Consider the following 27,582-nt stretch of genomic DNA (forward strand, 5'->3'; position numbering starts at 1 on the left):
ACCCACCCTTGGCACCTCCAGTTCTGACCTCCCCTCACATCATTATTCAAGCGCAGGGGAAACCCAGAAGACTGCACTACAACAAAAAGCCTCTTGTTTGCCTGTAATGGCAGAATTGGGGGGAAAAATGTGTTCTTTTAAAAGGAATATTTTAGCAACACAACTCCTCCCCGAGGGAGGAAAGGGCATTAATATTATTTTTGCATCTCCCCACAGGAGGGAGACAACAGTCTTTCCTTTTCTCCCTCCTGCTACTTCTGTTTCAGGGGTGTTTTTCCTCTGTTTAAATTGTTCAGCTGGAAAACCATGGTGAGTCTGGACACCTGGTACAGCCTGGGATAGTCAGGAAGAGCTGGGATGTTGGGATGTGTTGGTTCTCCTAGGGCTTGCTGTTCTCCCTGCAGCTGGGGCTCCTCTCCCTGCTCTGATGGCAGAACCTCTCACATTCCCCTTGGGAGCAGCCTGCTTCCCCCTGGCACATGGAAAAGCCTTGGGCTTTGATCTGAAGCAGCTGGAGCGAGTTGCACCAGGAGACAGATCAGCTGCAGCAACCTCGGAGCTGGTGGAAACATAAACATTGGATGCTGGGGTGGCTTTTTTTGTTCTCTTTCTCCCCTCAGTTGCAATTTTTTACAAGCTGAGCCGGAGCCAGCTGTTCTCTGGCCAGGCCAAAAATCTCTGCCAGGCTTAAGTTTTTAGATCTATATTGTAAATTATATATTTTTAGCTCCTCATATAATGCAGAGGGATGTGTGGAGGAGCACTTTCGAGAGCATTATGAGCACGATGGAGCCTTCAGCTGCAGCTTTTCCCTTAATAAATGCTGTTATTTTACATTAAACACCCTTAAAAGCAGCCCCCTGTCCCAGGCACCTGCTCCTGCCCCTGTCCCACCATCATCCCATGGGAAGCAGGGAGGAGAAAGGTTAAAACCACCCCAGGAGGGGTAAGAATAGATGGGTGGGGTGGAGGTTCTGTTGTTGTACTTGATTTAAACCAAGCTGTCAAGAAGCCAAGGGTGAAGCCCAGCTGGCAGGGTGATATTTCCTCCCCGGCACGCGCCGGCTCCACGCCGCTGAAGATCTTGAGGTATCCCCAGAGTCGCCCTTTAGAGATAATTCATCTTGGGGCCTCCACCACCCACACAGAGAGGAGAGATTTCCTGGTGCGTGGGTGGGTGCCTCTGCCTTTTCTTCTGCAGAAAAGCCAGGTTTACTCATTTTTCACCTTCTAACACAGAGCTGGGGCCCCCCCCGGGGTCTGGGGCTCTCTCTCAGCTCCTCCATCCCTTGCTGGTGGTGGCCCATCATCACTCAACCCCAGCCAAGCCCTTTCTGCTGCCTTCTCCCCACAATTCCTAGCCAAATTTCTTAATTATGGCTATGAAGACGTTAACAAGGATAAAGTGTGAGGTTGTTGAAAGCTCCTCAGTATGCTAAGGAAGCAGCAGTCCTGGTCCCCTCCTTAGGGTCACCCAGGGCGATGTCACTTGACCCATTAGGAACAAGAAATAACTTCAAATCTATTAATTTTTTAAACATTAGCATGTCCCAAAGTCACTGGAGGCAGCAGAGAATCCAAATGCCAGCCCTGCCCAGCCCATGGACCACTCAGGTCACAACGGGACCGTTCCTGTCTCTCGATTCATCACCACATCACTGTCACTGCTGGACAGTAGTGACATCTCCCAGAGATGGTTTGGGGTTTCTTTAACTAAAATATACATTTATTTACCGAAACCCACCTGTTCTTATCCCTATCCGACCTTTGCTGTTCAAGCAGCCCCAGGCAGATGCCCAAGGGTTTGATTTTGGGTGGGTGTTTGAAATCGGGAGCATTTGGCTGCAGTGCAAGATGTAACCAGAAGTTTGTACTCTATTACCAGGTGGGACAGTGTGTTCTTTATCCCTTCCACCACCCACCCTCCCTGCAGGGGGATATCTTCTGTTAACAGGCCATTGAGCTGGCTGATAAAATTCCAACATCCCACTGGGAGATGCTCCAGCCAGGGGGAGGAGCAGAGCATTCCTACCTGGATCAAAATCTGGGATTTGCAACACCAGTCAACCTTTTTCCACAAAACTCCCAGAGGAAGACCAGACTGTTCTACACCACCACTGAACCTCCAGAGGAAAACTACCCCCTTCCACAGGATCACCACATCTGTCACTCCAAGAAGACTGCAGCCACTGTTTAATCAGACTGCTACCAACAGGCTGTCAGGTTGTATTCTCACTCTGTCAGAGTTTTTTGGTACTATTACATTTTTCATTTTCCTATTAAGTTGTAGGATTTTTTCAGTTACACATACTAGTAAAGAACAGTTATTCCTACTCCCATATCTTTGCCTAAGAGCCCTTTAATTTCAAAGTCATAATAATTCGGAGGGAGGAGGTTTACATTTTCCATTTCAAGAGAAGCTCCTGCCTTCCTTAGCAGACACCTGTCTTTTCAAAGCAAGACACACGGTAAAGGTCAGGCTCCAAGCCTGGCTCAAAGCCTTGTGCTTGAGGCTCAAACCTGATTTTATCTGGCAGCACGAGTGAAGTAACATTTATCACCATGGTTGGAGGAGAAGGAGAACAAGGTGTCGTTTTTTTCCGTTGGTGCTTTGTTCAGCTCAGAATGGGTTTGGTGAGCACCCACTGGGTGGGGAGGAGGGGTTGAGGTGGATTTCCCTGGGGGTTTTTCTTGGCACTGTGAGGAGCCTGTTCCCTCCAGCCTCTCTCCTTTGCCCCAACCTCCTCCCTGCCCACTTCCCAGTGGCAGGGACAACTCGTGGGATTGGACTGGGCTCCATGATCTGGAAGGTCTTTTCCCACCTAAGTGATTCTGTGATGGCGCAGAGGGAAGGATGGGTGGGAGATGCTACTGCTTAGAGTGCTGCAGAAGCATGGGATTCCCACCATCCTCTTCCATCCCTCTCCTTTCTCCCTCCTCATTTCCATGTGGGACATGGGAAAGCTCCCTGCACAGGGATGCTGGTGTGTGCATGGCAGGGCTGGGATGAGGCATTCCTAAACAGCACTCCCAGAGAGCTGGGCACGGATGCTGCAGGGCCTGAGGCAGTGTTGAGGGGCAGGTTTCAACTTCCCCCTCTCTCAATTTGTGCCCACGGTGCTGAAAATGAAGGACCTTTGGGACTGGCCTCAGTGCAAATTCCTCCGAGGTGGCTCATGACAAGAGGAACGAGGATAATGTCGAAACTGATTTGTTCCAGGAGGCTGGAGCTGTGATTCACAGTGGGAAAATGCACTTGGTGCCTAGCCTGACTCTCCAAAAACCCGAGGGCAGGAGGAGAAGGGCCAGCTCAAGGCTGGGTGTTGGAAAGGCCAGGCTGTTCCCCATCCCCTTTCTGCTCGCGTGAGCTGCCCACGCAGAAACCAGAGCGACTCAGGAGGAGAAAATAGACTCAACACCTGCTGGCTGGCCCCGTGTCCTGGCAGCCCTGGTGCCTCCAGTGTCCCCCTCGCTCTGCAGACCCCGGCCAAGGGGAAAAGCCTCGGGTGGCTCCTGGATCCAAGGGAAGTGTGAGTGAAGCGGGGCCCCATGGAGCCCAGCTCCGTGCTGGGGGCACCACTGCTGGAAGGCTGGGAAAAGAGGAACCAGTCTGATTTTCAGCCCTGCTTCTCCCTCACTTTCCTGGTGTGGAAAGGTGATGGCCAGACCTTCGGGCCCTTCCCTTCTGCTGTTGGTGCCTGACTTCCAATTTTTCAGTCATGTGTCTTCCTAACAACTTCCCCTAATTATTTTTGCCCACTGGAACACCTGCAGACACTTTTCCTTCCCCTCCCATCACTGGAGTGGTGTGGAAGGGGTGGGAACAGAGCAGGAGCAGCTAGGGGTGCTCCAGCAGTGTGTGGGGACATTGGGCTGGGACAGGGGGCCCTGTGGCCACCCTGGAATCTGCTCCAGCAGCAGCGCTCACTCCCTGTGGTGGATGGGCCGGGTCCTTCCTTTCCATAGGGCTTTCTCCACCTCTCCGTGCAGGTCCTACCTCTCCATGGTCCTTCTTCCATTCCATGGCCCTTGCTCTCCGCAGCTCCCCGGGCTGGAGCTGCTGCTGCTGGCGGGATGCAGCTGTGCTGGGTGTGTGTGCAGGGGGTGCAGCAGTGCTGGGTGTGTGTGCAGGGGGTGCAGCAGTGCTGGGTGTGTGTGCAGGGGGTGCAGCAGTGCTGGGTGTGTGTGCAAGGGGTGCAGCAGGAGGCAATGTGGGGTGCAGGGGCTGCCCTGCAGCAAGGTGTGTGTGAAGGGCAGGCACGGGGGTGCGACAAGGCCTGGGCTGTGTAAGGGGCACACCCGCGGTGCACGGGGTGTGTATTGTGTGTATTGTGTGTGTAAGGAGCGAGTGCAGGGCGGGAAGGGCACAGGCAGCAGCACACAGCGCTCTGGGGCGTGCACTGTTTGTGTGTAAGGCAGGGAGCGCACGTGTGTGTGTTTGTGTGTGTGTCTGTGTGTCTCTGTGTGCCAGGCTGGCCGGGCCCCGCTGCGTGTTTACCAGGCTGGGCCGTGGGCCTGTGTGTGTGTGTGTACAGCCGAGCCGCTGCCTCCCGGGGGCCGGGGCGGTGCCGAGGCCGGGCTCGAGGCGGTGCCGGGGCCGGGCCCGGGGCGGTGCCGAAGCCGGGGCGGTGCCGGGGCCGGGGCGGTGCCGGGCCGGGGGAGGCCGGGGCGGTGCTGGGGCTGTAAACACGGGGCGGAGCGGGCCCGGGACCGCTCCCGCGCACACCCGAGCGCAGCCGCGGCCGGGGCCGCTCCAGCGGCGGCAGCACCGTGAGCGGGGCCGGGGGCGCGGGGCGGGGGCCCGGGCCGGGGCGGGGGCGCGCTCGGCAGAACAATGGGGCGGGGGGCGGGAGGCCGGGCCGGCCCCGGCGCGCTCGGCCGCTCACCGCGCTCCGCTCCCCGCAGGCAGCCCCGATGGCCAAGCAGCCCCCCGAGGTGAAGGCGCGACGCGACGGCGAGGGCGGGCGGCTGCCGGCGGCCGAGGGGCCGGGCCCGGGCGCGCAGCTGCGCCCCGGCGCTCCCGCCGCCCTGCCCGGGGCCGGCCCGGTGTCCGCGGCCGCCGCGGCTCGGGGCCCGCCCGCCAGCCCCGGCCCCTTCGCCACCCGCTCGCCGCTCTTCATCTTCGTGCGGAGGTCGCCGCTGCTGCCGCGCTCCTCCAGCGGCTACTTCTCGTTCGACGCCGAGCGCAGCCCCGCGCCCCTGGGCTGCGACAAGGCCACGCAGACCCCCAGCCCGCCCTGCCAGGCGCTCAGCCACTGCCTCAGCGCCATGGGTAAGCGCTGGGGCGCGGCTCCCCGTCCTCCTCCTCCTCCTCCCCGCCGGGCTCGGCTGCCCTCGCCTCCCCCTCCTCACCTGGCGTGGCTTTCCTCAGTTTCCTCAGTGCAGTTCCCGCGGGGGTGTGTGAAGGTGGGACAGCGAAGTGCCGGGGGAGATGCGCACAGGGTGAATACACAGGGCGAGCGAGGGGGTGGGTTGAAAGTGCAGGAGAGGTTTCCCCACCCTTCACCCGGCTTGGCTTTCCCCACCTTCCCCTCCTCACCTGGCTCGGCTTTCCTCAGAGCCGTGCAAAACTCTCGGGGGTTTGTGAAGCGCCGGGGCTCTGGCTCCAGGTGTGCACAGCTGTGAGCGCAGCAGTGCCAGGGGCTCGCCGGTGCATGAGGGGGTCCTGCTCTGTGCCTCGGCTTCCCCGGGAATGATGGAAAACTCAGCCTCGCCAGGCACCTGCAGCAGCACCTGGCGCATCCCACCCACCCCATGGATTTTTGGGAGCAGCCGAGCCGCGGGCTGGAGGCTCTCCCGGCGCTCTGGGATTTGTGGAAGCTGGCCGAGCAAACACAGCGCCGGGGAACTCCCGCGCGTCCAGCGCCGGGGTTTTTATTACTATGATGTTTATTCTTTTCCTGGCTCGGTCAGTCGCTGCCAGGGGAGGAGGGGACAGAGTTGTTGAGTCCGGCTTCCTACTCAGGGCTCGCTCGTCCGAGGCTGTTTTGCCAAGCGAGTGGCTCCTGGCTCCTGGTGCGGCGCTGCCGGTTCTCTCACGACTCGGTGTTCGGGGTGCTTGCTGGGCTCATGCATCCCCAAATCCCGGTGGATCCCAAAAAATCCCAAAAAGCGGCCTGGAGGTGGACGGGCGCGTGTTTACGAGTGCCTTTGCCAGGTGAAGCCTCTCCAGCAGGGGAAAAACCTGCCCCTGGGAGCTGCCTGCGTGTCCAGCGTTCCCCTCTCCTGATGAATTCCCTCTCATCGGAAGAAACCTTTGAACTTCCACCCTTTAGCATCCGGCAGGGCACGGTGGGAGCGAGGTGTGGGGATAACAAAACAACAGCTCCAAGCTTTCTGGGATCTAACCACCGTCTGTTTTGGTTGCTGGTGTTTTTGCTCCCTCCTGGCTCCAGGCTGTGGCTCTGGCTGTGGAGGCCTGGCTGTAACGTGCCCTTAGGAAAGATTTTGTGACATTATTGCAGTAATTATAGCTTAATTGAAGTTTCACAACCTCACCCTGGCACGGCCAGGCAGGGATGCTCCCGGAATTCCTCGCCGGGGGAGCCAAGGCTTCAGTTTCTTTTATCTGGGAAGAAATTGAAGTTTTCCCTGATTTTTTTTTTTCCCCCCCCAAATTCCTGTGCTCTCATCAGCTGTTTCATTGGAGCCTTCGCTCTGTTGGTGTTGCTAGGGGCATCATCCTAAACAGCCATAAGCAAATGGAAAATCCTCGGCGCTGTTTGACCGGGACTCCTGGATGCTCCTGAATGGATTAAGCTGGGAACATGGAGCTGTGGGGCTGTTTTATCCTCATCCAGGCCTGCAGCTCATCCATCCCATACAGCTCTCCTTGGGAAATATCCGTGCCTTTGCCCTGCACACCTCCATCCCTGTGCCTTGGCGGTGTCCAGCTGGATGCATGCCGTGAAGTTTTCCACGTGGAAGTGGGTGAATCCCTCGGGAAGGAAGCAAAGGGGATATTTTTGTTGTGCTTTTACCCACTGATTTTATCAGTTGTGGGCAGAGGCTGCAAGGTGGAGAGTTTCTCTCGGAAGCATAAGCAATAATTATTATTATTATTATTTTTATTAAAATAAACAGGCGTTTCCTGTGAGCAGGAGCGACGGATGCTCCCGGCCTCTCCCATGGGCAGCGGGGAGCTGCTCCAAGGCTGCTCCAGCACGGCAAGCTCACGTTCTGCCTCCAAAGTCCCTCTTTAAATCTCCCAAAACCTTCCCCAGAGGTTTTGATGAGGGCAGATAAAGGTGGAGGCAGCCCTCGGGAATGCCTTGGGTTGTGTGAGGAAGAGCTGTTGGTGTGGAAGTTTGGGAAGTGATGCTTTGGGCTGTGCCGCCTTTCTGACAGCTCAGGGGACACATCCGGCTGCCTCCAAAGCTGGATTTTTTTTTGGGAAATGTGACAAAAGCAGCGAGGGGATGCTCTGGGATGGAAGGGAACAAGGATTACAGTGGCTGGCATATCCAGGAAAATGCTTCTGGGGATGGGAGGGAGAGGAGCAAGGTTGAATCGATTTGATGGTGCCAGAGGAAGAGGCTTGGTCCTGCTTTTGGGGGAAGAGGTTGGAAGGGATGGGGAATTCCCAGCTGGGAGTGTTGAGTCACCCAAGACAAACTCACCCGTTGTGGAGGGGTTGGGTGACTCTGTGCGTGGTATTTCCATGGGAAGAGGTTCCTTTCCTGCCGTCAGATCTTCGGTCTGAACGCACGGTGTTTGTTTGTGTGAGGATTTTGGGAATGTGGCTGGAGCAGGTGCTCTGGAACTGGGTTTTCCCAGTGCTGGTTTGATCCCAGTGCTGGTTTGGTGTGTATTCCCACAAGGAGAGAAGCAGTATAAACCTCCTGTTGCTCTCAGAGGAGATCCTCCTCGTGCAAATAGTTGGATTTAAGGGGGAAACCTCGAGCTGGCAATCTGGTGGTGACATCCTGACGCTCTTGTTTTGGAATACTGCTGTTTCCTCCTGGCTCTCCCAAGATTTCCTTCAGGCAGGGGGGTCGGATACCTAACCCAGGAGCTGAAGCTGCAGCTTGGGGTTGGTTTTTTTCGCCCTTCCGAGCCGGAACTGCAGCAATTCCATACTGGAGCATCCCGGGGGCCGGAGCATCCCGGGGGTTGGAGCATCCCGGGGGCCGGAGCATCCCGGGGGCCGGAGCATCCCGGGGGTTGGAGCATCCCGGGGGCCGGAGCATCCCGGGGGCTGGAGCCAGCCGCGGTATCCCGGTGTCCCCGGGCTGTCCCCGTGCCCGGGTGTCACCCTCGCGCTATGACTGTGTCCCCCCGCCCCCGAAAGCGCCCGTGACAGCTTTGGGGACCAGATATGACTGGCCCCTTTCGCCGCCGCCGCTCGGCAGCGCCGCAGAAAGTCCTTTCTGAAAACCTCAGCCCGATTTCGCTCTCAGCCACCGAGCCCAGCCCGAGCCCGTGGCTGCCGGGCCGGGAGGGAGGATGGCGAAGGATGGAGCGGTTCCTGCCGTGCTTTTCCTCACGTCCCCGCCGCTCCTCGCCTCTTCCTGCCCTGCTCGCCGCGTGTTTTTGTTTCCCCGGCTGGGCCGGCCCTGCTGACGGCGGCGGTGAGGTTTGGGAAGGTTCCGCCCCGGCCGGATCCCGTTTGGCTCCTCGGAGCGAGGGAGGGAGGATCGAGCCTGCTTCATTCACCGGCGGCAGGAGAAGCGCTCGGGGCAGGCGCTGCTCCTCCACTACTACAGCGTGAAAACAAAACACATCCTCCGGCCAAGCAGCGCTGCCTTGGCTCGGAAATGCATTTTCCAGTCAGGTTGGAGCCAGGCTTTTATTTAATTTCTTTTTTTTTTATTTTTTATTTTTTTAACTGCCCTACTAATCCTTTGAATATTTGGAAGATTGGAAGCTATTCCTGTTCCCTTGTGATTCCTCCAAAACTGGCGTGCCAAAACACTGCTTTGTTTTGTGCAGTAATTTTAATATTTTTTTTTAGTTGTGTGGGGTTGTTTTATTTTTATTTTTTTAGCTTGTTGTTTTGTTTTTGTTTTTTTTTATAATATTCCTTAAGGCTGCAGTTCCTGCTCGGATCCTGAACTTTAAGGAAGGGGGATGAGGCAGTGCTGGTACCAAACATGGTCCTTGTCTCCTTTCTGTTCCCTGGCTATTTGGAGGATTTATCACATGTTTAATAACTTTTTAAGATGGAGACCTAAACAATTGCAGTATAACAAATACATTAACTCTTCCTTTCCTCTTTCAAGCCAGCACTTGGATTTGCTGGAAATGTGGTTTCTCCACACAAAAATCCAACTGTGGCTTTCTCCTCCCTATGCCAAAGCCATTGGTTTTCCTTGTTGGGCACTTGAGGATGATTTGGGGAAGAAACGTGAGGATTGGATGAAAATATCCAGGCAGAGGGTTTTTAAGGTTAGGGAAGGAGTTGCTGCTGAAGCAAAAAAAGGGGCAAGAGGAGGTTTGGTGAAGGAAAGAAATTGGAGCGTGGCATCTTGGCTTCCATCCCTGCTTAAGAGGGAGAAAAGCTTGGAGATGCTCCCAGGGAAAGCCTACAATAAATAAATAAAAGCCTAATAGTAGTAATGATAGTCTAGAAATAACAATGAGTAAAAGCCTGTTGTTCATTGTATGCACTGAGTCCCCACATGCATAATTTAAGATTTAAGAGAGTCAAAACATAATAGGAATAAAAAATAAGAATAAGATGGCAGGAGTTGATGGGTTTCTACAGAGTTTTATGTAGTAAATTCTACAGAATTTGTTCTTGCTCCTGGGTTTCCAACTCTCCCGTTCCATCCCTCGCAGCTTCCCGGTGGCAATCCCAGTCTGCAGCCGAAGAGGTGCAGCCGGAGATCTGGATCGCGCAGGAGCTGCGGCGCATCGGGGACGAGTTCAATGCCTCCTATTGTCCACGCAGGGTAACTTTCCCCTCTTGGCTTTCTGTTTCTCTCAGAGGGAAAGGCTGAATCATTTCTGGAAACTCTCTCTGCGGTGAGCATTTCGTTCACTCAGATGGAGAAAAGGCTGCGCGGGCGGGGGCTGGCCTGGACCAGGCAAATCAGTGGTGGCAGCAGCCTCAAATCAATGACAAATAACCTTTAAATCAATTAAAAATAACCTTGAGATCGGGGCTGGAAGCTGGAGGGCACCAGGTTTGCACAAGGGTTTTGGGACAGAGGTGTTGGGTTGGGCCCAGACCTGATGGTGAAAGTTTTAAAAAGGAAAAGGCAGGGAAAGCGTGGGGGTTTTGGGGGATGCACTGCCCAGTGATGTCGCTTTTAGGGAATCATTCAGTGGGATTCCCAGCCCAGCTCCCAAATCCCAACTGCTGCAAAGTACAGACTCGGTCCCAGAAATTAATTCTCTTGCAAAGGCTGTTTTGAAAGAGTTTTTATAAGCCCACGAACTCGCTCACCTTGGGGTGTTGCAACCCAAATCGATGCAGTAATGCTGCAGAAAAGCCCAATCCCAAGCCCAAGGCAGCCCAGCCCAGGGGGTGAAGCAAGAGGAGCTCACCGGTGTCTCGACAGCTGCGTGTCCCTGCTTGTGCATTTTGCTCCATCCACTCGGGCTCGGCAGTGGGAACAGGAGCCAGGAGCAGTGCTGGTGATGGAATCCTGGCTGCTGGATCCTTATCCATCCTCTTCAGCTCCCAAACAGCTCCTGCAGCTCTTCCTCACTGCTCCCAGGGCTGGCTTTCCCATAAAATGGGGGTCAAGCTGCTGTGATCCTGCTTTTCCCAAATTCCCTGGCATTCCTGACCTGCAACAAAACGATGATAAGCTGATATCCCAACCCAGAATCCAAAATGCGCATCTTCCCACCTCCCCCATCCAGGCTGATCCCTTGTGATGCAAAGTGGCTGCTTTTTGGGATGAAGGGACATCTTTCCAACGAAAGGGAGGGATCAGGCTGCCCAGGAAGCTGGAGGCACCTGGTAGCAGCTGGAAGGGACCCACAAGTATCATCCAAGTCCATACTTCTCCCACCCCGTGCCTGAGAGCATTGACCACACATTCCTTGAGCTCTGGCAGCCTTGGGGCTGTGACCATTCCCTGGGGAGCCTGTCCAGTGCTGGACCACCCTCATCCCATCTCCTCCCTGCCTCCCAGAGCAGTGCCTGAAACTTTGTGAGGAGCAGGAATGTCCTTCCAGCGTTATCCTTTGGTGCTGGAAATCTCTTGGTGCATCCTGCTGCTCCTGACAAGCCTGTGCTGGATAAGGGGGTGAATTTAGTGGGAACAGGGGTGTTTCCCAGGCAGCAGCAGCAGGGTGAGGTGCAGGGAGCATCCCCCAGGTTTGTGGGAGGCCGTTCCCAGCACCGCAGCTGCAATTCCAACGCGGGGAACACGGAGGACACGTCCCTCCTGCTCAGGGCACGTCATGCGTGACCCTAAAAACACTTTGTACCTGGTGCAGTCAGCGTGTGACAGATCCTCACTCCCTGCACCCCAGACTGGGGAGGTTTCAGAGCACCAGAGCCATTGTTTAATTATCATCCCTGAGGCGCTTGCTGGAGAGGTCCCTTTTCCTTCTGGAAGCCTCCTGGCTGCTCCCGAGCTCTCTCGGCTCCGAGAGCTCCGGAGGGGAAGGTGGAAGGGCTCGTGCCTGCCGGCCTCCCCTGGCTCTGGGGTTTGCCCTTTCAGCCCGAGGTTAGAAATGGGGAACTGCAGCAGTGCCAGAGCCGCACTCGCCGGGCAGGTCGGGGCTGTCGGACGGGTCCTGGCGCGGTCCCGGCGCGTTCCCTGTCACGTTCCCCGGGGTGTGGCCTCCCCCCGGGACTGTTTCTTGGACAAGACACCAGGAAATCAGGCAATTCGCCACCCAGCCACTCCTTGTGCCAGCAAGGCTCGTGAGTCCCAGGCTTTTCCTGGGAGAGGGAGCATTCCTTGACTGCTGTCACAAGCCCCAAGCTCTGCTGGCTGCAAAGCGTTAAACGCTTCACTTTGTCCCTCTGGAATTTTTTCCAGGTGTTTATATAGCATGGGGGGAGCTTCATGCTGGGAATTAAAGTCACCGCTTTGTTTGGTTTTTCTATCTCTCTTTTTTTTTTCCCCTTTTTCCCCTCTCCCTCTCTTTCAGGGTTTCTTGGATCAGCAGGTGGGGAACCCCCAGGTGGTGATCCTGCGCCTGCTGCGTTACATCATCCGCCTCATCTGGAGGCTCCAGTGAGCGCCGGGCGCATCCCAAACCACCAGGACTGAATTCCTCGCTGGGAAAGCCCGGGCAGGAGGGACACATGGATGGATGTGGGGCTCCCACCCTGCCTCTCCCCCAGGACACGTGGCAGGATGAGGGTGGACATCCCATTCCCATGGCGGCGTTTTATGGCAGAGTGCTGTTCACTCGCTGTTTCTCTCCGCTCTTTTTATTCTTTCTTTTTTTTTTTCCTTTTTTTTCCCCGAAAGAGTCTCAGTGGAAATGTGGAATAACGTTTTGTCATCGTTCCTGGAGTCCTGTGGGATGAGCCCCACATCAGGAAAGAGGGAAACCTGAGCCAGCTGATGGGCAGAGCCGTCGGAGTTTGCCTTGCAGAGGCTCGGATTCCTCCCCTCTCCCTTTCCCTCTGGGCTGTTTGCCCCCCAAAAGGCTGGAAAAAGGGCAGAGGGGTTTAATCAGCACTTCTTTTACCTGTAAATACCTAATGCTACCCCAAATCCAACTTCATTTGCATCATGCAAATCAGCCTATTTCCTGCTGACTGATTTTTTTTTTGGATATCTCTATTTTTTTGATCCACTCTGAATTTCAAGACTTTGCTGTCGAACTCCAGGGTCCAAACCATCACAACCAACCAACCAAACCCCAAGCCACCAGGTTGCCTTTTTTAAAAAAGAAAATCTTTCTATATAAAACGTGTGAAAACGCTTCTGTAGTGTCTGCTAGCAGATGTGGGGGACTGAGTAATCCAGCAATAAACCATTCTGGAGGCAGGGAGCAGCTCCTGGAGCGCTGCAGCCGGAGGCGACGGCAGCAGGACCTGCTGTGAGTCGTGGCTGTCAAAAAGAGGTTTCCAAGATCGCGTTTTCCCGGGATCCTCTCCGTGTTGGGACGGGGATGAACGCCCGGCTGCAGACGGAAGGATGCCAGCCCGACGTGGATCCATCCAGGACGTTCCAAGGGGATCTGAGAGCTCTGTGTCCTCCCAGAGAACTTCCCAGGTGCTCCGTGTCGCGGGGCCGTTCCCGCGGAGCCGCGGATCCGCGCGCGTTCCCGTTGTCTCCCGGTGGATGTTTTTGGGGGATCGGCTGCTCCGGCCGTCCTGTATCTATGCACAAACCTCCCCCCTCCCTCAGGCTGCTGCAGGTGCTCCCCAAAAGCCACGGGGTCCTTGCTGGTCTCACCAGCACCGTAGGAAAAGAAGGAAAACCCCATCCCAAGCCCCCCTCGGAGCGGTTCTTCCCACAGGGAGAAGCTGCTGAGTGCCATGGATGATGATTAGTGTTAATTAACGATGGACAGACCCCAGTGGGACCTCTCTGCACGGCTGTGCCCGGCGGGTCGGAGCTCTCTGCTCCCAGAGGGAGTTTTAACATCGATTGCCAATTTAATTCCCCTTTTTTTCTTGGAAGTGCAAGGTGAGCAGCAGTTGCAGGAGCAGGGAATGTTTTGGGAAGGGCATTTTGGAGCCCTTTGTGGGGAACCTTTGCACTGGTGGAGAGTGAGCGGTTCAAATAACCAGGGAGCTTGGCCAGGGCAGATCCTGCTCCTCATCCCTTGGGATTTGCCTCTGGCTTTGGCTCACCGTGGCTGTGGTGCCCCAGCCAGCCCTACTGTATGCTGCCACCAGGGATTTCCCATGGAATTCCACTGGTAAAATGAAAATTGAACGGATAAAACTTGGCAGCAGAGGTGGTGGGGGGTGGGGAAACCCAGTGAGATTTTTGTTTTTTCTGCCGCTTTTGTTCCATCGTTGCTGGTGGATAAAATGGTGCTTTGGGATCTCCCAACTTTTGGCATCCCGGAATGTGTCCCTTGGAGTACACCAAAGAATCACCAAAGAGCACTTTACCCTGTCCTCCCATGGAGACAAAGACCAGGTTCGTTTTAAGGAGAAAATAAAAATAAAAATTCAAGGTATTGGCAAAGTCTCCCAGGGCCTTCTCCACAGGAGGAGTTCCCAGCCAAGAATCATAGGAAAAGGAACCCTCAAAAAGCGGGATTCCTGTGGCATTGTGAGGTTTAGTGGGAAAAAGCCCCCCCCAAAAAAGCCTCAGAACAGAAGGATGATATAAAATAGGGATTTCTGCTCCTTTCAGCCATGTTGGCTGCCTGCTCTGGGTCGTGTTTTAGCGTAGCCTGTGCTCTGTGTTGCACCAAAAGGATGAAGAGTTTTCCTTGGAAACCAGATTGATCCCATTCTCGCTTCTCCTCTTTTCCACCAAACTGTAAATACCCAAATATTTATTAGAGTAGAGCACCATATTATTTTCATCATCTGAGCCAAATATCTGTGTGCAATGTACTCCCTCTCCTTTCTCTCCTGTAAGTTTTGTACAGCTTTAGAAACACTTTCAAAAAACCTAAAAAAAATTAAAAAAAATAAAAAAATTCTGTTCTTTTTCCTACACTTTTTTAGAGTTGAATTGGTAAATACTGTAGGTCCTTTCTTTGTTTTTGTTGGTTTTTTTTCTCCCCCCTGTGTAATTAATGCACTCTACTGTTTAATGCTGTAACTTGTAGAAATGTTGTATATTTATTTCCTGCTTATTTAAGTTCCTGTGAAGATTTGGTTTCCTCCCTGCCAGAAGTGTTGGATCCCCTTCCAAAGCCATCGCGGTGTGGATAACAAGATTTTAATCTCTTTTTTTTTTCCTCTCCAAGTGCCTAAGTCCCCACTTCCCAGGAGTGATTTAGGCACATCAAAGACTTCAGCATTAGTGAAATTCAGTGGGAATTTGGAATTTGGCTCCTCCACCCCCCCAGGGATTGCTCCAGCCAGGTTTTCCTGGAGCAGCCGTCCCGTGGGATCGCGTGAATCACTAAATCGTGTCGCAGGACCCAGCGTATGTAGCATTTTTGACTGCAATTTCCCTGCCTTCCTTGTGTTTTGCACTGATGAATTTTGGACAGGGTAATTGCCACTTTACTTGTGCAATACTGCTGTAAATAATCGCAAGAGCCTTGTTTGTTTTTGGGGGTTGTTTTTTGGTTTTGTTTTTAAGAATCTTTTATGTCCTTAATATGAGTTTTATATGAATAAAAACTTTCAATTATTTGTCCCGAGTGCTGGTTCTTTTGTGGGGATTGAAGTTCTCTTGAAAAGAGGGTATTTGTTGCTTTATCACCAATTTTCCCCATTTTTTACCCATTCTCCTTCCAGATCTGGTGCTCCCATCTCCATTTTGGTGTTCCCATCTCCATTTTGGTGCTCCCATCTCCATTTTGGTGTTCCCATCTCCATTTTGGTGCTCCCATCTCCATTTTGGTGTTCCCATCTCCATTTTGGTGCTCCCATCTCCATTCTCTGAAGCTCCAAGATGCTTCAGGCCACCCAAAATGCAGCTCTGGAATGAATTTGCTTTGTCAGGTGCTGCCCTGAGTGCTCCCAACCCCAAAAGCTGCTCCAGCTGGGAGTTACTTGGGGATTCCTTGGAATTTTTTTTGCTTTTCCTCACATTTATGTGGTCGTGGGCTCAAGCCCAGTTTAGGAGCCCCTTCCATGTACCTCTTGTCCCCAGCTGGTTTCCACTGGCATTGAAGAAGTTTTGGGGTTTATTTTATGTTTTGTGTCTTGTTTTCTTTTTATTTTATTATTTAATGTGTTTATTAACAGTATTTTGAGTTTCTTAAGGAACATCACTATTTTTTCCCTTTTATTATTTCACGTGGCAGTTTTTATTTTATAATTTTACATCTGTTCCTAAAAATTCCCATCCCACCTTCCTTCCACCTTGGCCCTCCATCCCATTTGTCCCTCCAGCCTTTCCTATCCCTCCACTTATTCCTCAGCAGTCACCACCTGAAAGGGATTTAAAAACAACCCCTCCAAGTCCTACTTGATAAACAACCTAAAAAAATTTCTGGATTTTTTTTTTTTTCTTTTTTTTTTGTTCTTGAGTGTGTTTCAAATTACAGAAGTTCCTGAAAGGGAAGTTTATTGGTTTCAGGTGCTATTTTGGGGGCTTCTTTAACTCACAAAAAAAAAAAAAAAAAAAAAGGTCTAATTGCCAGGCTGAGGCTGTGGCAGCTGCTGGTTCTGCTCTGCTGGTGGCTCTGTTGGAATTTGGGAGCTGCTGTCACACCTGGGACACCACCCAGCTGTGGCCTGGGAGGAGCTGCTGGCCAGCCCAGCGTCCTTGGTGGCACAACGGGAAGGGAATGTCGGGATCTGCCCTCGGCACATGCCAGGACCAGCCTGGCCGTGGCCAGCTCCAAGGGGGCCACTTTGAAGGTGTTCCTGGCCCAGCTTGGCCACAGCCAGGCCCAGCTTGGCCACGGCCCACGCCAGCCATGGCCAAATCCAAGGTGGTCACGGTTCAGGCCGGCCAGGGCCAAGGTGGCCGTGGCCAGCACAAAGGTGCTCGTGGCCCGTTGGTCGTGGCCAAGCCCAAAATGGTCACGGGTCCACCAAGCTCAGGTTGGCCTCAGCCCACGCTGGCCGTGGCCCGGGCCCACCAAAGCCACACCGGTGGCTCCTCCCCACGAGCCAGGCCCTGTCCATGCTCCAAAATTCCAGGAGCTCCTAAAAACCCCCAGGCAATTCTGTTCCAAAGATGACAAATTGCCTTTGTTCCCTAAAAAGGAGCAAACTCCCAGATTTTATTCCTGGGAAAAGCCACAGCTCCCCGTGTCCATCAGAGCTGGACACTCCTGGCTGCCACCTGCTCGTGCTGTTGGGGACACACAAAACTGGGATGTTCCTGCCCTCCCACGGCCCCCTGGCCTCGGGAATGCTGAGCAACCCAAGCTGAGGGTGAGATTCCAGCCATCCAGAGGCACGGGAGCGACACCGAGCTCTCCCCACACATGGAAAGAAATATATTTATTTTTTTTCCAATGACTCGCCGCTGACCTTTCAAACACCTGTGCAGCCTAAACCAGCTAAAAATACCCCCCGAGCTTTGCATCTGATTTTCATATTGCAACAAAGCTCACTCTTTCCAGCGGCTTTTTCTGCCTTTCTGGCAGCTCCTTGGATGCTTCACCTCTCCTGGGGTCACACCAGGCGGAGATGGGAAGTGCTGGATACCGGGGAGGTCTCTAAGAGCAACAAAGAGATGTTAAAGGTGCTCTAGCGGGGTTTTTATAGGGTGCAAAACAAGCTCAGGGATGGCTGGACCAAGGGGACCTTCCTGCTGCCCTTTCTGAGCATCCCAAAACCTCTTTTCTGTGGAATTTTGGAAAAACGAAGCCCTGCAACCCAAGGAAAGGCAGACAACGAGGTTCCCCCTGACGGAGACATCACTGTTCCAACAAAAGCCGTTCCCGTGGAGCTCAGGGGGCCTCACACAGCCCTTGTGGGGATACAGGGCCCGTTCTTCCTGGATTTGATGGATTTCTCCTCGCTGGGTTTGTGACAGGCTCCTCCATCCCTTTTCCCGGGAGGACACGCGAGGAGCCGGCGCTTCCCGGCCTCGCGGGCCGCTAATTAACCCACGCCTCATCTCGCCGCAATTATGGGCACAGTGGGCAGAGCCAACAGCTTTTTGACAATCCCACAGTTCTCCTGGCCGGTAATTAATGAAAATAAAGTTGGAAGGTGGCACGGTGGCCGTTCCCTGAGGATGGAAAGGACGGTGAGCGCTGCAGCTCTGCCTCTCTGCATCCTCACACCACGTGCGTGACCCTGAGCTAAAAAAGTCAGGATTTTCAGAAATCCTGGTGACTTTCACACAAATAATTCCCCTGAGATTTGAGGGAAGAGCCACGGGACCCCCCTGAGCCCACATTCTGACAGCCATCCCTGCCGGAGGCACCGGAGTCCCCCCCGTCAGCCGGGGGCAGAGGGGACAGTCACGAGCGCTCACCATCACCATTCAAATGACTTTTTGGCAGAAATGGGTTTAAAAATAGGGGTTTTATGGTAAACAAAGTAACCTCATACAGGAAGTGAGCTGCAAATACTAAAACACATTGTACAAAGCTGGTAGAGAACAGAGCTGCCCCACAGAACCGAAAAAACAACAACAAAGCCCAAGCCCTTCAAGGGGCGAGCCCAACATTTTCTTGGGGGTTCTTTATATTTTTATTTTTTGTTTGGAGGGGAAAGGGGTGAACGGAGGGGAGAAAAGGCTGGGGGGTGAGAGAATTTCTCCTCTCCACATGGCCCTAAAATAAAGGTGATGCCGACACAGCTCGGGGATGTGAACCCCGAGTCTGAGCGTGCCGGGACTTCAAAAAGCGTCGGGTGCTGCTGCTGCAAAGGTTAAGAAGTTTTCCTCCCGAAACCCCGAGTGTGGGCTGTGAAAGAACATGGTAATGAAGAAAAATTTCCCCAGGGCTGCTCTTTGATTATCACCAAAGCCATCGAGTTTCAGTTTGAGTGATTTGTATTTATTTATAAAAACAAAGATGAAATAAGTAGAACGAAAACAAAAACCTCATCCTAATTTCTGAGCTGGAGCCTGATTTATTCGAGCTGAGACGTTCAGGTGGAGCGAGCTGGGTTGAGAAAATGAGCTGAGTTACCCACGTGCTGCAGGGAGCGTTTTGTAGGGTTAAAAAAGCACCACAAACACCCCCAAAAGCACACCCAGCCATCCTCATCGGTGCCAAAATGCTGATTTACGAGTCCCTGGGCTGGGCAGCAGCTCCAGCCACGGGGTTCAGCCCTGGTTTGGTGCGGGAGCATCTTAATTCGAGTGGGAGAACAAAAGACATTTCTCTTTTCATGTGTTTTCACTTCCATCATGAGAGAACCGGTTAAAAAAAACACACAAAAAAAGCCCTTCAGTGGTCTCTCAACCTCCACCGTGTTGTTTTTCTACCTATTTTCTGTTGTTGGCTTTTGTTATCAGTCTCATCTGCAATTTGTGGCCGATTCTGTCATGTTTCAGGCAGACAGCGTGTTCCCAAAACTGCTTGCAACCTTTCACGAGGGTACAGCGGCGAGGGCAGGCACAGCAGAACCACAGCACAACGAGAAAAAGGGCAGAGTTAACCCCAAAATCAGCCCTTGCCCAAATCCGTGTCCCCAAGGCAGGGACGAGCCCCAGGGCAGCGCTGGGAACCACCAAACCAACCCCTGCCCACCCCCTGGAGCAGCCTGGCTTGGACAGGAATTAATTCCATCTCTCCCTCGCAGGAGAAGCCAAGCTCAGTCCTGCTTCACCCAGCGGATTTTTCCCCTTCCCAAACAGCTTTTCCCAGCTTTTTCCCAGCCCTGGGCACGTCCCCATCCCAAATTCCCCGGGTGAGCCGCGGTGCTGGCGGCGGAGCGTGGATGAAATCAGCGGGGCTGTGAATTACAGCCCAAAGCCGACGCCGCCGACCTCGCAGCCCTCCAGCATTAATAGCGAAACCAAAAAGCAAATTACCACGGCGGGAGCAGCGGGAATTTGGCAATTTGGTTGAAATTCAAGCGGCGTTTCCTCGGCGCACACCGCGCTCGCCGCGCTGGGCGATTCCTGCCGGCAGCAGCGGCTCTGGGGGAGCACAGGGGTTAAAGGCAGGGGGTTTTTGGGGGGTTTGGGCTGGGAGGGAGGGCTGGGAGCTGTCACCCAGCCGGGCTGAGCTCGGTGATGCCCGAGCAGCGCAGCCTCTCCCGGGGTGCCGGCGAGGGAAGCGCCGTGCGCGGCCCCTTGAGCACAGAGAAAAAAACCAATTTTGGGGTTTTTCAGGGCAGGAGGCGGCTCGGCGGGGGCTGCCCGGCCGGGGGAGGACTGAGCCATTGTGAAACCCGGCTCCTTTTCCTGAGGCTGCCGCTGGCGGCGGCGCCCGAGCCCAGAAGCGCCCGAAAAGCGGCTCCAAACGGTTTCCCGGAGCAGGGGCACCCCAGAGCCGCCCGGCCCCCCGCCCTTGGGAACCACAATTTCGGGCTCCCTGGAGCAGGGAAGAGCGGCCAGAGGCTCCCTCGGGAAGGGCTGCCTTCCCCCTCAAAAGCCCTGCAGCCCCAAACCTCCTCTCTCGGGAAAATTGGGAAAGGGGAGCCCCGCTGCCCGGCTCCCCCCGTGCCCACCGGCCGCGGTTTCCAGCGGGTGCCAATCCCACGCCATCGGTTTGGCCAGGAAAACCCTAAAATGCACAATTTCGAGTCAGTGTCGCAGGGCTCTCCCAAAGCTCTCTCCACTTCCTGTGACAAAACAAAACACGCTTCGCTTGAAACTTATTCTTCCTCTATTTAGTGCCGAGAAGCGATGACCAAAAGCAGCCTCCGAAGGCTCCTGGGACGCTGCTCCCCGTCCCGCGCAGTGCAGAGGGAGCAGCAGGGCTGGAACAGCCTCGCCAAGGCACGAAATCCTGAATTTCCAAAGGATTTCATTTCAAATCTCGAGATGGGCTCAATTTCCACTCGGCTGTTTTCGTCTCGCTGCTGCTGCTCGAGGCAAACTCTTCCTGCACCCAACTTCTCCTTCTCCACATTATCCAGCTCAAGCCTGAGCCAAAGGTGGCAAAAGGAGGGGACAGGGGATAAATTTGGGGATTGGCTCATCCCTGTGCCAGGGTCAGACTGGGAATATTGGCTGAGGGGAGCAGAGAAGGGAAATCGAGACAAATCCCTTTTGCTTTGGCTCGTGTCACAGAGAGGGGAACACCGAGAGTCCCCCAAATCCTCAGGTTTTTCCCTCTCCATTCACCACCGGGGAAGAAATTGGGATTTGGGGAAGTTCGGCACCAGGAATTGGATTTTGATAATCCTCGCGTGGATATTCCATCAGTCAAATCCCCAGCTGCCCCCTGCCAGCAGCGCTCCCTGGATGGAAAAACAGGGGGGGAAAGGGAATTTGGGGCTGGTCTGATTTTTCTCCATCGTGATTTCCCAGCAGATGCATGAGGAGGATCCCTCTGACCTGAGAGGGAATGGGATTTATCCCGGGAAAACGCTCACAGCGTTTAAAAATCCCAGCAGGAAAACCGTGCAGGGCTTCCCCCTGGGGGTTGGGAATTGGCCTCTGAGAATTAAGGTGAAAAATTCAATATTAAGAAATCCAGCTGGAAAATCAGACAGGAAAATCCCAGAGATTGGGATTTGTCCCTAGGAATGAATCTGGAAATTTCAATCCCAAGAAACGCACCTGCCGTGATTCTCTCATTAAATCTGGTGTGCTTCCATTTATTCCCAACCCTTGCATTTATTCCCAGTGCTTTAATTTATTCCCAGTCCTTTCCCATTGTAAAAATAATCCTTTATTCACCCCTTTGTAAAATAAAAATTAATGTAATTAATTTTAATTAAATTCCTTAATTTCCACCCCTAAGAACATCATCACTATTATATTAATTATATATTTATATATATATTATATCTATATAATATATATAATATATATATATAATATACATTTACTCTATATATATTATATATTATAGAGATATATTATGTATTATATATTATATGAATATATGATTTATGTATTAATATAATATATTAATTATATTATTTTCATTATATCTATCACATTATATTCCATCACACACTCTTATCAAATTTAATTTAATACATATAAATTCCTAATAACAAATAATAAATATAATAATAATGATATATTCCTATTTTTCAACTCCATTTTATAAACAAGTATTTTGATGTATGAATCACTGCATTATTCGACAAACACACAAACAAGTTTACATGTGGGAACACATTCAATACTTTTATTTAAATAGAAAGAAACGTCTTTGATTGTAATATATAAATATATTTACATAAATTAAAATTTTACATGAATATACAAATATAGCATTTATTTAAACATAAAAAGCAGGGGAATGGTGGGAGCTGCTGGGTTTTAATTAATTGCCCTGCTAGATTTTAATTAATTGCCCTGCTGGATTTTAATTAATTGCCCTGCTGGATTTTAATTGCCTTTCCTGACTTAAATTCTCCTCCCTGATTTTAATGCCGTGGAAAAATGTGGAAGAGCTCAGAGAGCCTGGGAAGGGGCACCTTCCTGCCAGGATTTGGTCCCAGATATTCCAAAAGAAAATAAATCCCAAAGGTCTGGAAATCCCCAAATCCCTTCAGAATCCCAAGACCGCGGGAATGGGCTCCAGAGGGGCCTGGGCCAGACACGGAAAATCCCAGCATGGAATTCCCGGGAATTCCAGGCAGGAGAAAAGAGCAGCTGCCCACAGGCCCTGGGCACTGCCAGAGGAGCAGCTGGGAAATGCTGCAGCTCTGCAGGGCAGCACTGGGAGCACCAGTACCACCAGGAACAGCACCAGTACAACCAGTACCACCAGGAACAGCACCAGTACCACCAGGAACAGCACCAGTACCACCAGTACAACCAGGAACAGCACCAGTACCACCAGGAACAGCACCAGTACAACCAGTACAACCAGGAACAGCACCAGTACCACCAGGAACAGCACCAGTACAGCCAGGAACAGCACCAGTACCACCAGGAACAGCACCAGTACAACCAGGAACAGCACCAGTACCACCAGGAACAGCACCAGTACAACCAGTACAACCAGTACAACCAGGAACAGCACCAGTACCACCAGGAACAGCACCAGTACAACCAGTACAACTAGGAACAGCACCAGTACAACCAGTACCAGCACCAGCACCACCAGTACAACCAGGAACAGCACCACCAGTACCACCAGTATCACCAGTACCAGCACCAGTATCACCAGTACCACCAATATCACCAGCACCACCAGTACCACCAGTACCACCAGCACCAGTATCCCCAGCCCCAGCAGCCCCAGCAGCCCCCCGCTCGCTGCTGACTCATTTTTGGCCGGAGCCTCCCGGCGCTGCTCCGTGGGGTTTTCCCTTCCTCCCGTGTCACGGAATCACCCGGCCGTGACGTGGGGCTGCAGTTCCAGGAACTCCCCACAGCCCAGTTTCCAGCCAGGAGCCAAACTGGTGCTGCTGGGAGCGCTCGCTGGTGGCAGCCCCACCTTGCTCCGGCACCGGGACATGGATCAGCGTTCCCACAGATCACCATTCCAACAGATCAGCATTCCCATGGATCACCATTCCCAAGGATCAGTGTTCCCACGGATCAGCATTCCCAAGGATCAGCGTTCCCATGGATCAGTGTTCCCACAGATCACCATTCCCAAGGATCAGCATTCCCAAGGATCAGCGTTCCCAAGGATCAGCGTTCCCTCAGCTGGACAGGGAACATCCAGCTCTGGGTATGTTTTCATGGGAATGGGTGAATCCCAAAGTGATGACTGCATTTGTTTCCCACCATTAAATGTTTCCCACTGAAATAACTGGGAATGGGACAAGATCCCCCTTCCCAGTCCTAATCCCAGTGCTCTTGTTGATTCCCTGGGGAAAAATGGGGAGTAAAGGATTTTTTGATTTTAGGCTGCTTTAAAAACCTCTGCTGCTCCCTCTGTTCCAGAGACAGGGAATCCCCTGAGGAGGAAGCAGCACTGGGAATGCTGGAAGCAGGAGAAGAGTGGGATTTCTGTCCCTTTGCTCCCAGGTTTGTGCTGGTGGGGTTTGATCCATGTGGGAATCAGTGGGAATTCCCAGGGTGGGAATGATCCATGGCTTTGTGCCCCCCGGATCCCAGGCAGGATGCTCCACCACAGGGATTCATCCCTGCGCTTCCCACACTTCTCCTATGGTTATTTAGGGGCATGGGGTTGGATCAGCTTTCCTGGGAAACCCCAGCCCCATCCAGCAGCTTCTGCTGGAATGCCATGAATGCTTTGATATTGAGGATTAATGGGAATAACGGGGAATGTTGGGATGACAGTGGAAACCTTGGCTCCAGCATCCTTCCCTGGGCTGCAGGAATTGTCCCGGCAGATGAAAAGCCATCAGCCAGGGAAAACTGTCAGAATTCCATTAATTCCAGCCTCATTTTCCCTCTGCTCAGAGCCCCCCAGTTCCCAGGCACAGGCACATCCCTCCACGGATCCCAGACCAAATCCATCCCAATCCTACCTGGCCTCTCCTCGCCGCAGCTCCCAGCCCGGGATGTGCCGGGGGTTTATATCCCTCCCGCCAGGATGTGGGGAAGGAGATTTTCCCAGGGCCTCTCCCACCTCCCCCGTCGGGAAAAGATCAGGGAGTTTTTTCTCAGCAGAAGGAGCTTTTGCTGGGAAAGGTTTCATTTCCCAGGGCCTGGAGCCAAATCCATGGGGACCCTTGGCCAGGGAGGGGGTTGGGAAAGGGATGAGATATCCCGGAGTGGGAGAGGGAGGCTCTTTCATCCAGGGAATGCTCCCAGGCACCTGGATACTCTTCCAGCCTGGAAAGCCCCGTTTTCCCCCATTCCCACCTGAAAGAAGCCGTGACCTCCCATCAAATCCTCTGGGAAAGGATGGAAACCATGCCCAAATTCCCTAGAAATGCTCACCCCACTCTGAGCCCTTTCCCTCACTGCTAAGGGACCTTTTCCCTCTCTCCTGCAGCATGGGGGTGGCTGTCACCCTGCCCCTGTCCCCACTTTTCCCACCCCGGTTCTGTTCCGTGGGCTGTGGGAAACCTTCAGGAATTCTGGGAAAACAACGCGCCCCAAGGGCTGCGCTCCCGGATCCAGCCGGAGTTTGGAGATGACTCAGGGACACGGAGGGAAGGGGGAACCTTTAATCAGCCTTTTTAAATCCAGGCTCCTCAAACTTCCAGCCCAGCATTCCAGCCTCAATCCCTGTCTCCAGGAGCTGCTGCTGGCTTTAACCCTTCCAGCACCACAAGGAAAAACCCGGCAGTGCCTGCCATGGGATGAGTGGTGCCCTGGCCCAGCTGAGGGAGGAAAAACACCCAAAACCATCCCCTTTTTGCCCTCATCTGCAGCTTTCACCCATTCCCCATCCAGCTCCCTTGGCTGAGACTCCAGGGATCACAAACCTCCAAATTCCTGTGGAATTCTGGAGGTGTTGGAGCACCACACTGGCTACAGCGGCACCAAATGTTTGGTTATTCCCCCAAAAAAACCAGGAGATGGATGCTGCTTTGTCCAGTGCTTCCCACGGACATCCCTGGAGCTCCTCCCAGCAGAGGACAGCCCGGTGGGAATTGCCCTTCCTGGAATAAATCACACCACGAGCATCCTCTGGGAAGGAGCAACACGAGGATTTGGGAGTATTTTCCACCGTGCTGGGAAAACACTCAGCCGGCTCCCTCTTCCTACCTTTTTTTCCCCTCCAATATTGTGACAAAACAGGAAAACATGCTGGGGGTCATTTGAATCTCCCTGGAAAACGCCAGGTTGCTGGCCCAGCCTCCAAATCCAGCTCTCCAGAAACCCCGGGAGTGGCTGCGAGCTTTAGGAAACACCAGAATCACCGTCAAAAATCCCCTTCTCCTTCTAAACAGAAAGGGGTGGAAACCTCTCCTGCCGGATATTCCCGGCAGGATGGAGCTGCTGAGGGATGCAGATCCCAAAGGATGGCGTCACCTCCTGCCTGCATCACCTGTGGGGTTCAGCCACATCCACCTGGGCCATGGGACACCCCGAGGGTGCCGGAATCCCTCGGGATGAGGCTGGAATCCCTCAGGATGATGCCGGGATCCCTCGGGATGATGCCGGGATCCCTCGGGATGAGGCTGGGATCCCTCGGGATGAGGCTGGAATCCCTCGGGATGAGGCTGGGATCCCTCGGGATGCAGCTTTTTGCCGGGCATGCCGGCACCTGCCATCCTTCAGAGCGAACAAACAAGTTGCTAAGTCACAGCAAAACCATGAAAGCAAAACCACAGAGCCCCAAAGAGCCTCTGAGTCACTCCCCGGCCGCCACCACGGCCCCACAGCCCTCCCAAAATTCGCCGCCACCTGCAGCCGCCGATCCGCGCTCCAAAGGCGCCGGGAAGCGTTTTCCAGCCGGGAAAGCCTCTCTGGGTGGGCGCAGGCACGGATGGAGGAGCTGAGGTGATGCCCAAACCGAGCTGGCAGCTCCGCTCAGCCCTTCTTTCCCGTCCCTTCTCCCGCATTTTGGCTGGCTGGATTTTGGGTTCCAAGCCCTTCTTTCCCGTCCCCTCTCCTGGATTTTGGCTGGATGGATTTGGGTTCCATGCCAAGCAGGGGATGGATGCCCGGGCAGGCGGCACTCCCGGGATTAGATCCTGCCGTGAGTCACGGAGCTCTGGCCGCCCATGGAAGCCGGGATGTTCCCGGTGTTCCTGGGGACACCTCTGGGACAGCGCTGCCCCTTCCCGAGCCCGGGGCTCTGCCGTGGGATCCCCCAGAGGCTGGGACGGCGGGATCGCTCCCAAATAATCGCGTCCGGTTTGTGCCGGAGGTGGGACCCGCGATGGAGCCGTGGGAAGCAGCCGGGAGCCCCGGGGGCGATGCCGACAGAGGTCACTGTTGCCGAAAAGTTGCGAGCCCCGGCCAAAAAAAACCCCAAAGGAACTCAGTGGGGAAAGCGGCGATGGGGCAGGCACGGCGTCCCGGCCCTGGGACATTCCCGGGAATGATGCACCGGGAAGCGCAGCCGGGACCGGAGCATTGGGATGGGATGAGCCGGAGAAGCCGCGGGACGCGCAGCCGGGGCCGGAGAAGGATGGTGAGGGTAATTCCCCCCGGGAGAGGGAATAGAGGGAATGTGCTGCCGTGGGATGATCCCGAGGGTGAAAACTGAGCCAGGACAGGAAGAGGAGGGAGCCCGTGGGACACAGCATTCCGCAGGGAACCGCAGCTTGGGATGGATGGATGGATGGATGGATGGATGGATGGATGGATGGATGGATGGAGGCAGAGGCAGGAGGGGAATCGCCGCTGCCTTTCCCAGCCCAAATCCCAAAGGACAGCACAGAACGGGCGGGAGAGGGCGGTACAAAATACCCAAAAAAGGTGACTAAGCAATGTGGAGACTCCAGCGGAACCCAGCCTCTGTTCCCAGCTGTGCCATTACCGTGGAATCAGGGAATGACTGCCCTGGGAATGCCCCATAGAGCCCATCCCGACCCACCCCTTGCCATGGGCAGGGCCGCCTTCCCCTCGCCCAGGTTGCTCCAAGCCCCGTCCAACCTCCCAGGCACTTCCAGAGGTGAGGAATGGAGTGCAGGACCAGGGAGAACTTCCCAATTCACCCTGCACACCCCACCTCCCCCGGAGCATCCCCAAACTCCCGGCAGCCCCGCGCCGCCTCCAGAGCTCCTCCGGCAGATCCCGAGCACCGCTCCAAACCCCAAATGTTCCCGCTGGGTTTTCTCCTCCCTCCTTTCCCCCGCGATTGGGAAGGGAGCAGCGCCTTACCGGGTGTTCCCGTTGTTCCCGGTGCTCCCGGTGTTCCCGGTGCTCCCGGTGTTCCCGGGAAGCGCAGCCCGGGCTCCCGTAACGGGCGCGGGCGGCCCGGGCGCGCTGTGCCCCGATCATTGGTCCAGCTCACGGCAGCCGCTGCTTTCAAATTCTGCTCGGGAGGAAACAGGAAGCCCCAGAGCTCCTCGGCAGAGCCTCCCCCCGGCCGCCAGCTCGCCTCCCTCTCTCGCCAAACGCCGGGAATGGCGCTTTTCCAGCATCCGGCGGAAACCGGGAGCATCCCCGCGCCGGGCTCCTGGCAGGACCGAGCCGCTGGAGATGCTTG

At 54.1% G+C, this 27,582-nt stretch overlaps 1 protein-coding gene and 1 long non-coding RNA gene across 4 annotated transcripts; one reads left to right on the plus strand and one right to left on the minus strand.

Annotated features, from left to right (window-relative positions):
* The first annotated feature begins 4,653 nt into the window (after positions 1–4,653).
* Positions 4,654–15,787, plus strand: BCL2L11 (BCL2 like 11). 3 transcript variants are annotated; one of them, XM_058835923.1, is made up of 4 exons: positions 4,654–4,770; positions 4,906–5,272; positions 9,781–9,893; positions 12,058–15,787. In XM_058835923.1, the coding sequence occupies exons 2-4, from the start codon at positions 4,915–4,917 to the stop codon at positions 12,145–12,147; spliced, it is 561 nt and encodes a 186-aa protein (XP_058691906.1). In that variant the 5' UTR covers positions 4,654–4,770; positions 4,906–4,914; the 3' UTR covers positions 12,148–15,787. The 3 variants fall into 3 exon arrangements, with proteins under 3 accessions (XP_058691906.1, XP_058691908.1, XP_058691907.1); XM_058835925.1 differs by lacking the exon at positions 12,058–15,787 and having other exon boundaries at positions 9,781–9,946; XM_058835924.1 differs by lacking the exon at positions 4,654–4,770 and having other exon boundaries at positions 4,842–5,272.
* LOC131577786 (uncharacterized) lies at positions 9,936–27,462 on the minus strand. The gene is made up of 3 exons (XR_009277280.1): positions 27,255–27,462; positions 10,391–10,737; positions 9,936–10,071 (listed from the first exon to the last, which is right to left on the minus strand). It is a non-coding gene; the product is annotated as an uncharacterized LOC131577786 (long non-coding RNA).
* Positions 27,463–27,582: the final 120 nt, after the last annotated feature.

The sequence above is a fragment of the Poecile atricapillus genome, chromosome 3 (assembly GCF_030490865.1).
Source record: "Poecile atricapillus isolate bPoeAtr1 chromosome 3, bPoeAtr1.hap1, whole genome shotgun sequence".
NCBI lineage: Eukaryota > Metazoa > Chordata > Aves > Passeriformes > Paridae > Poecile > Poecile atricapillus.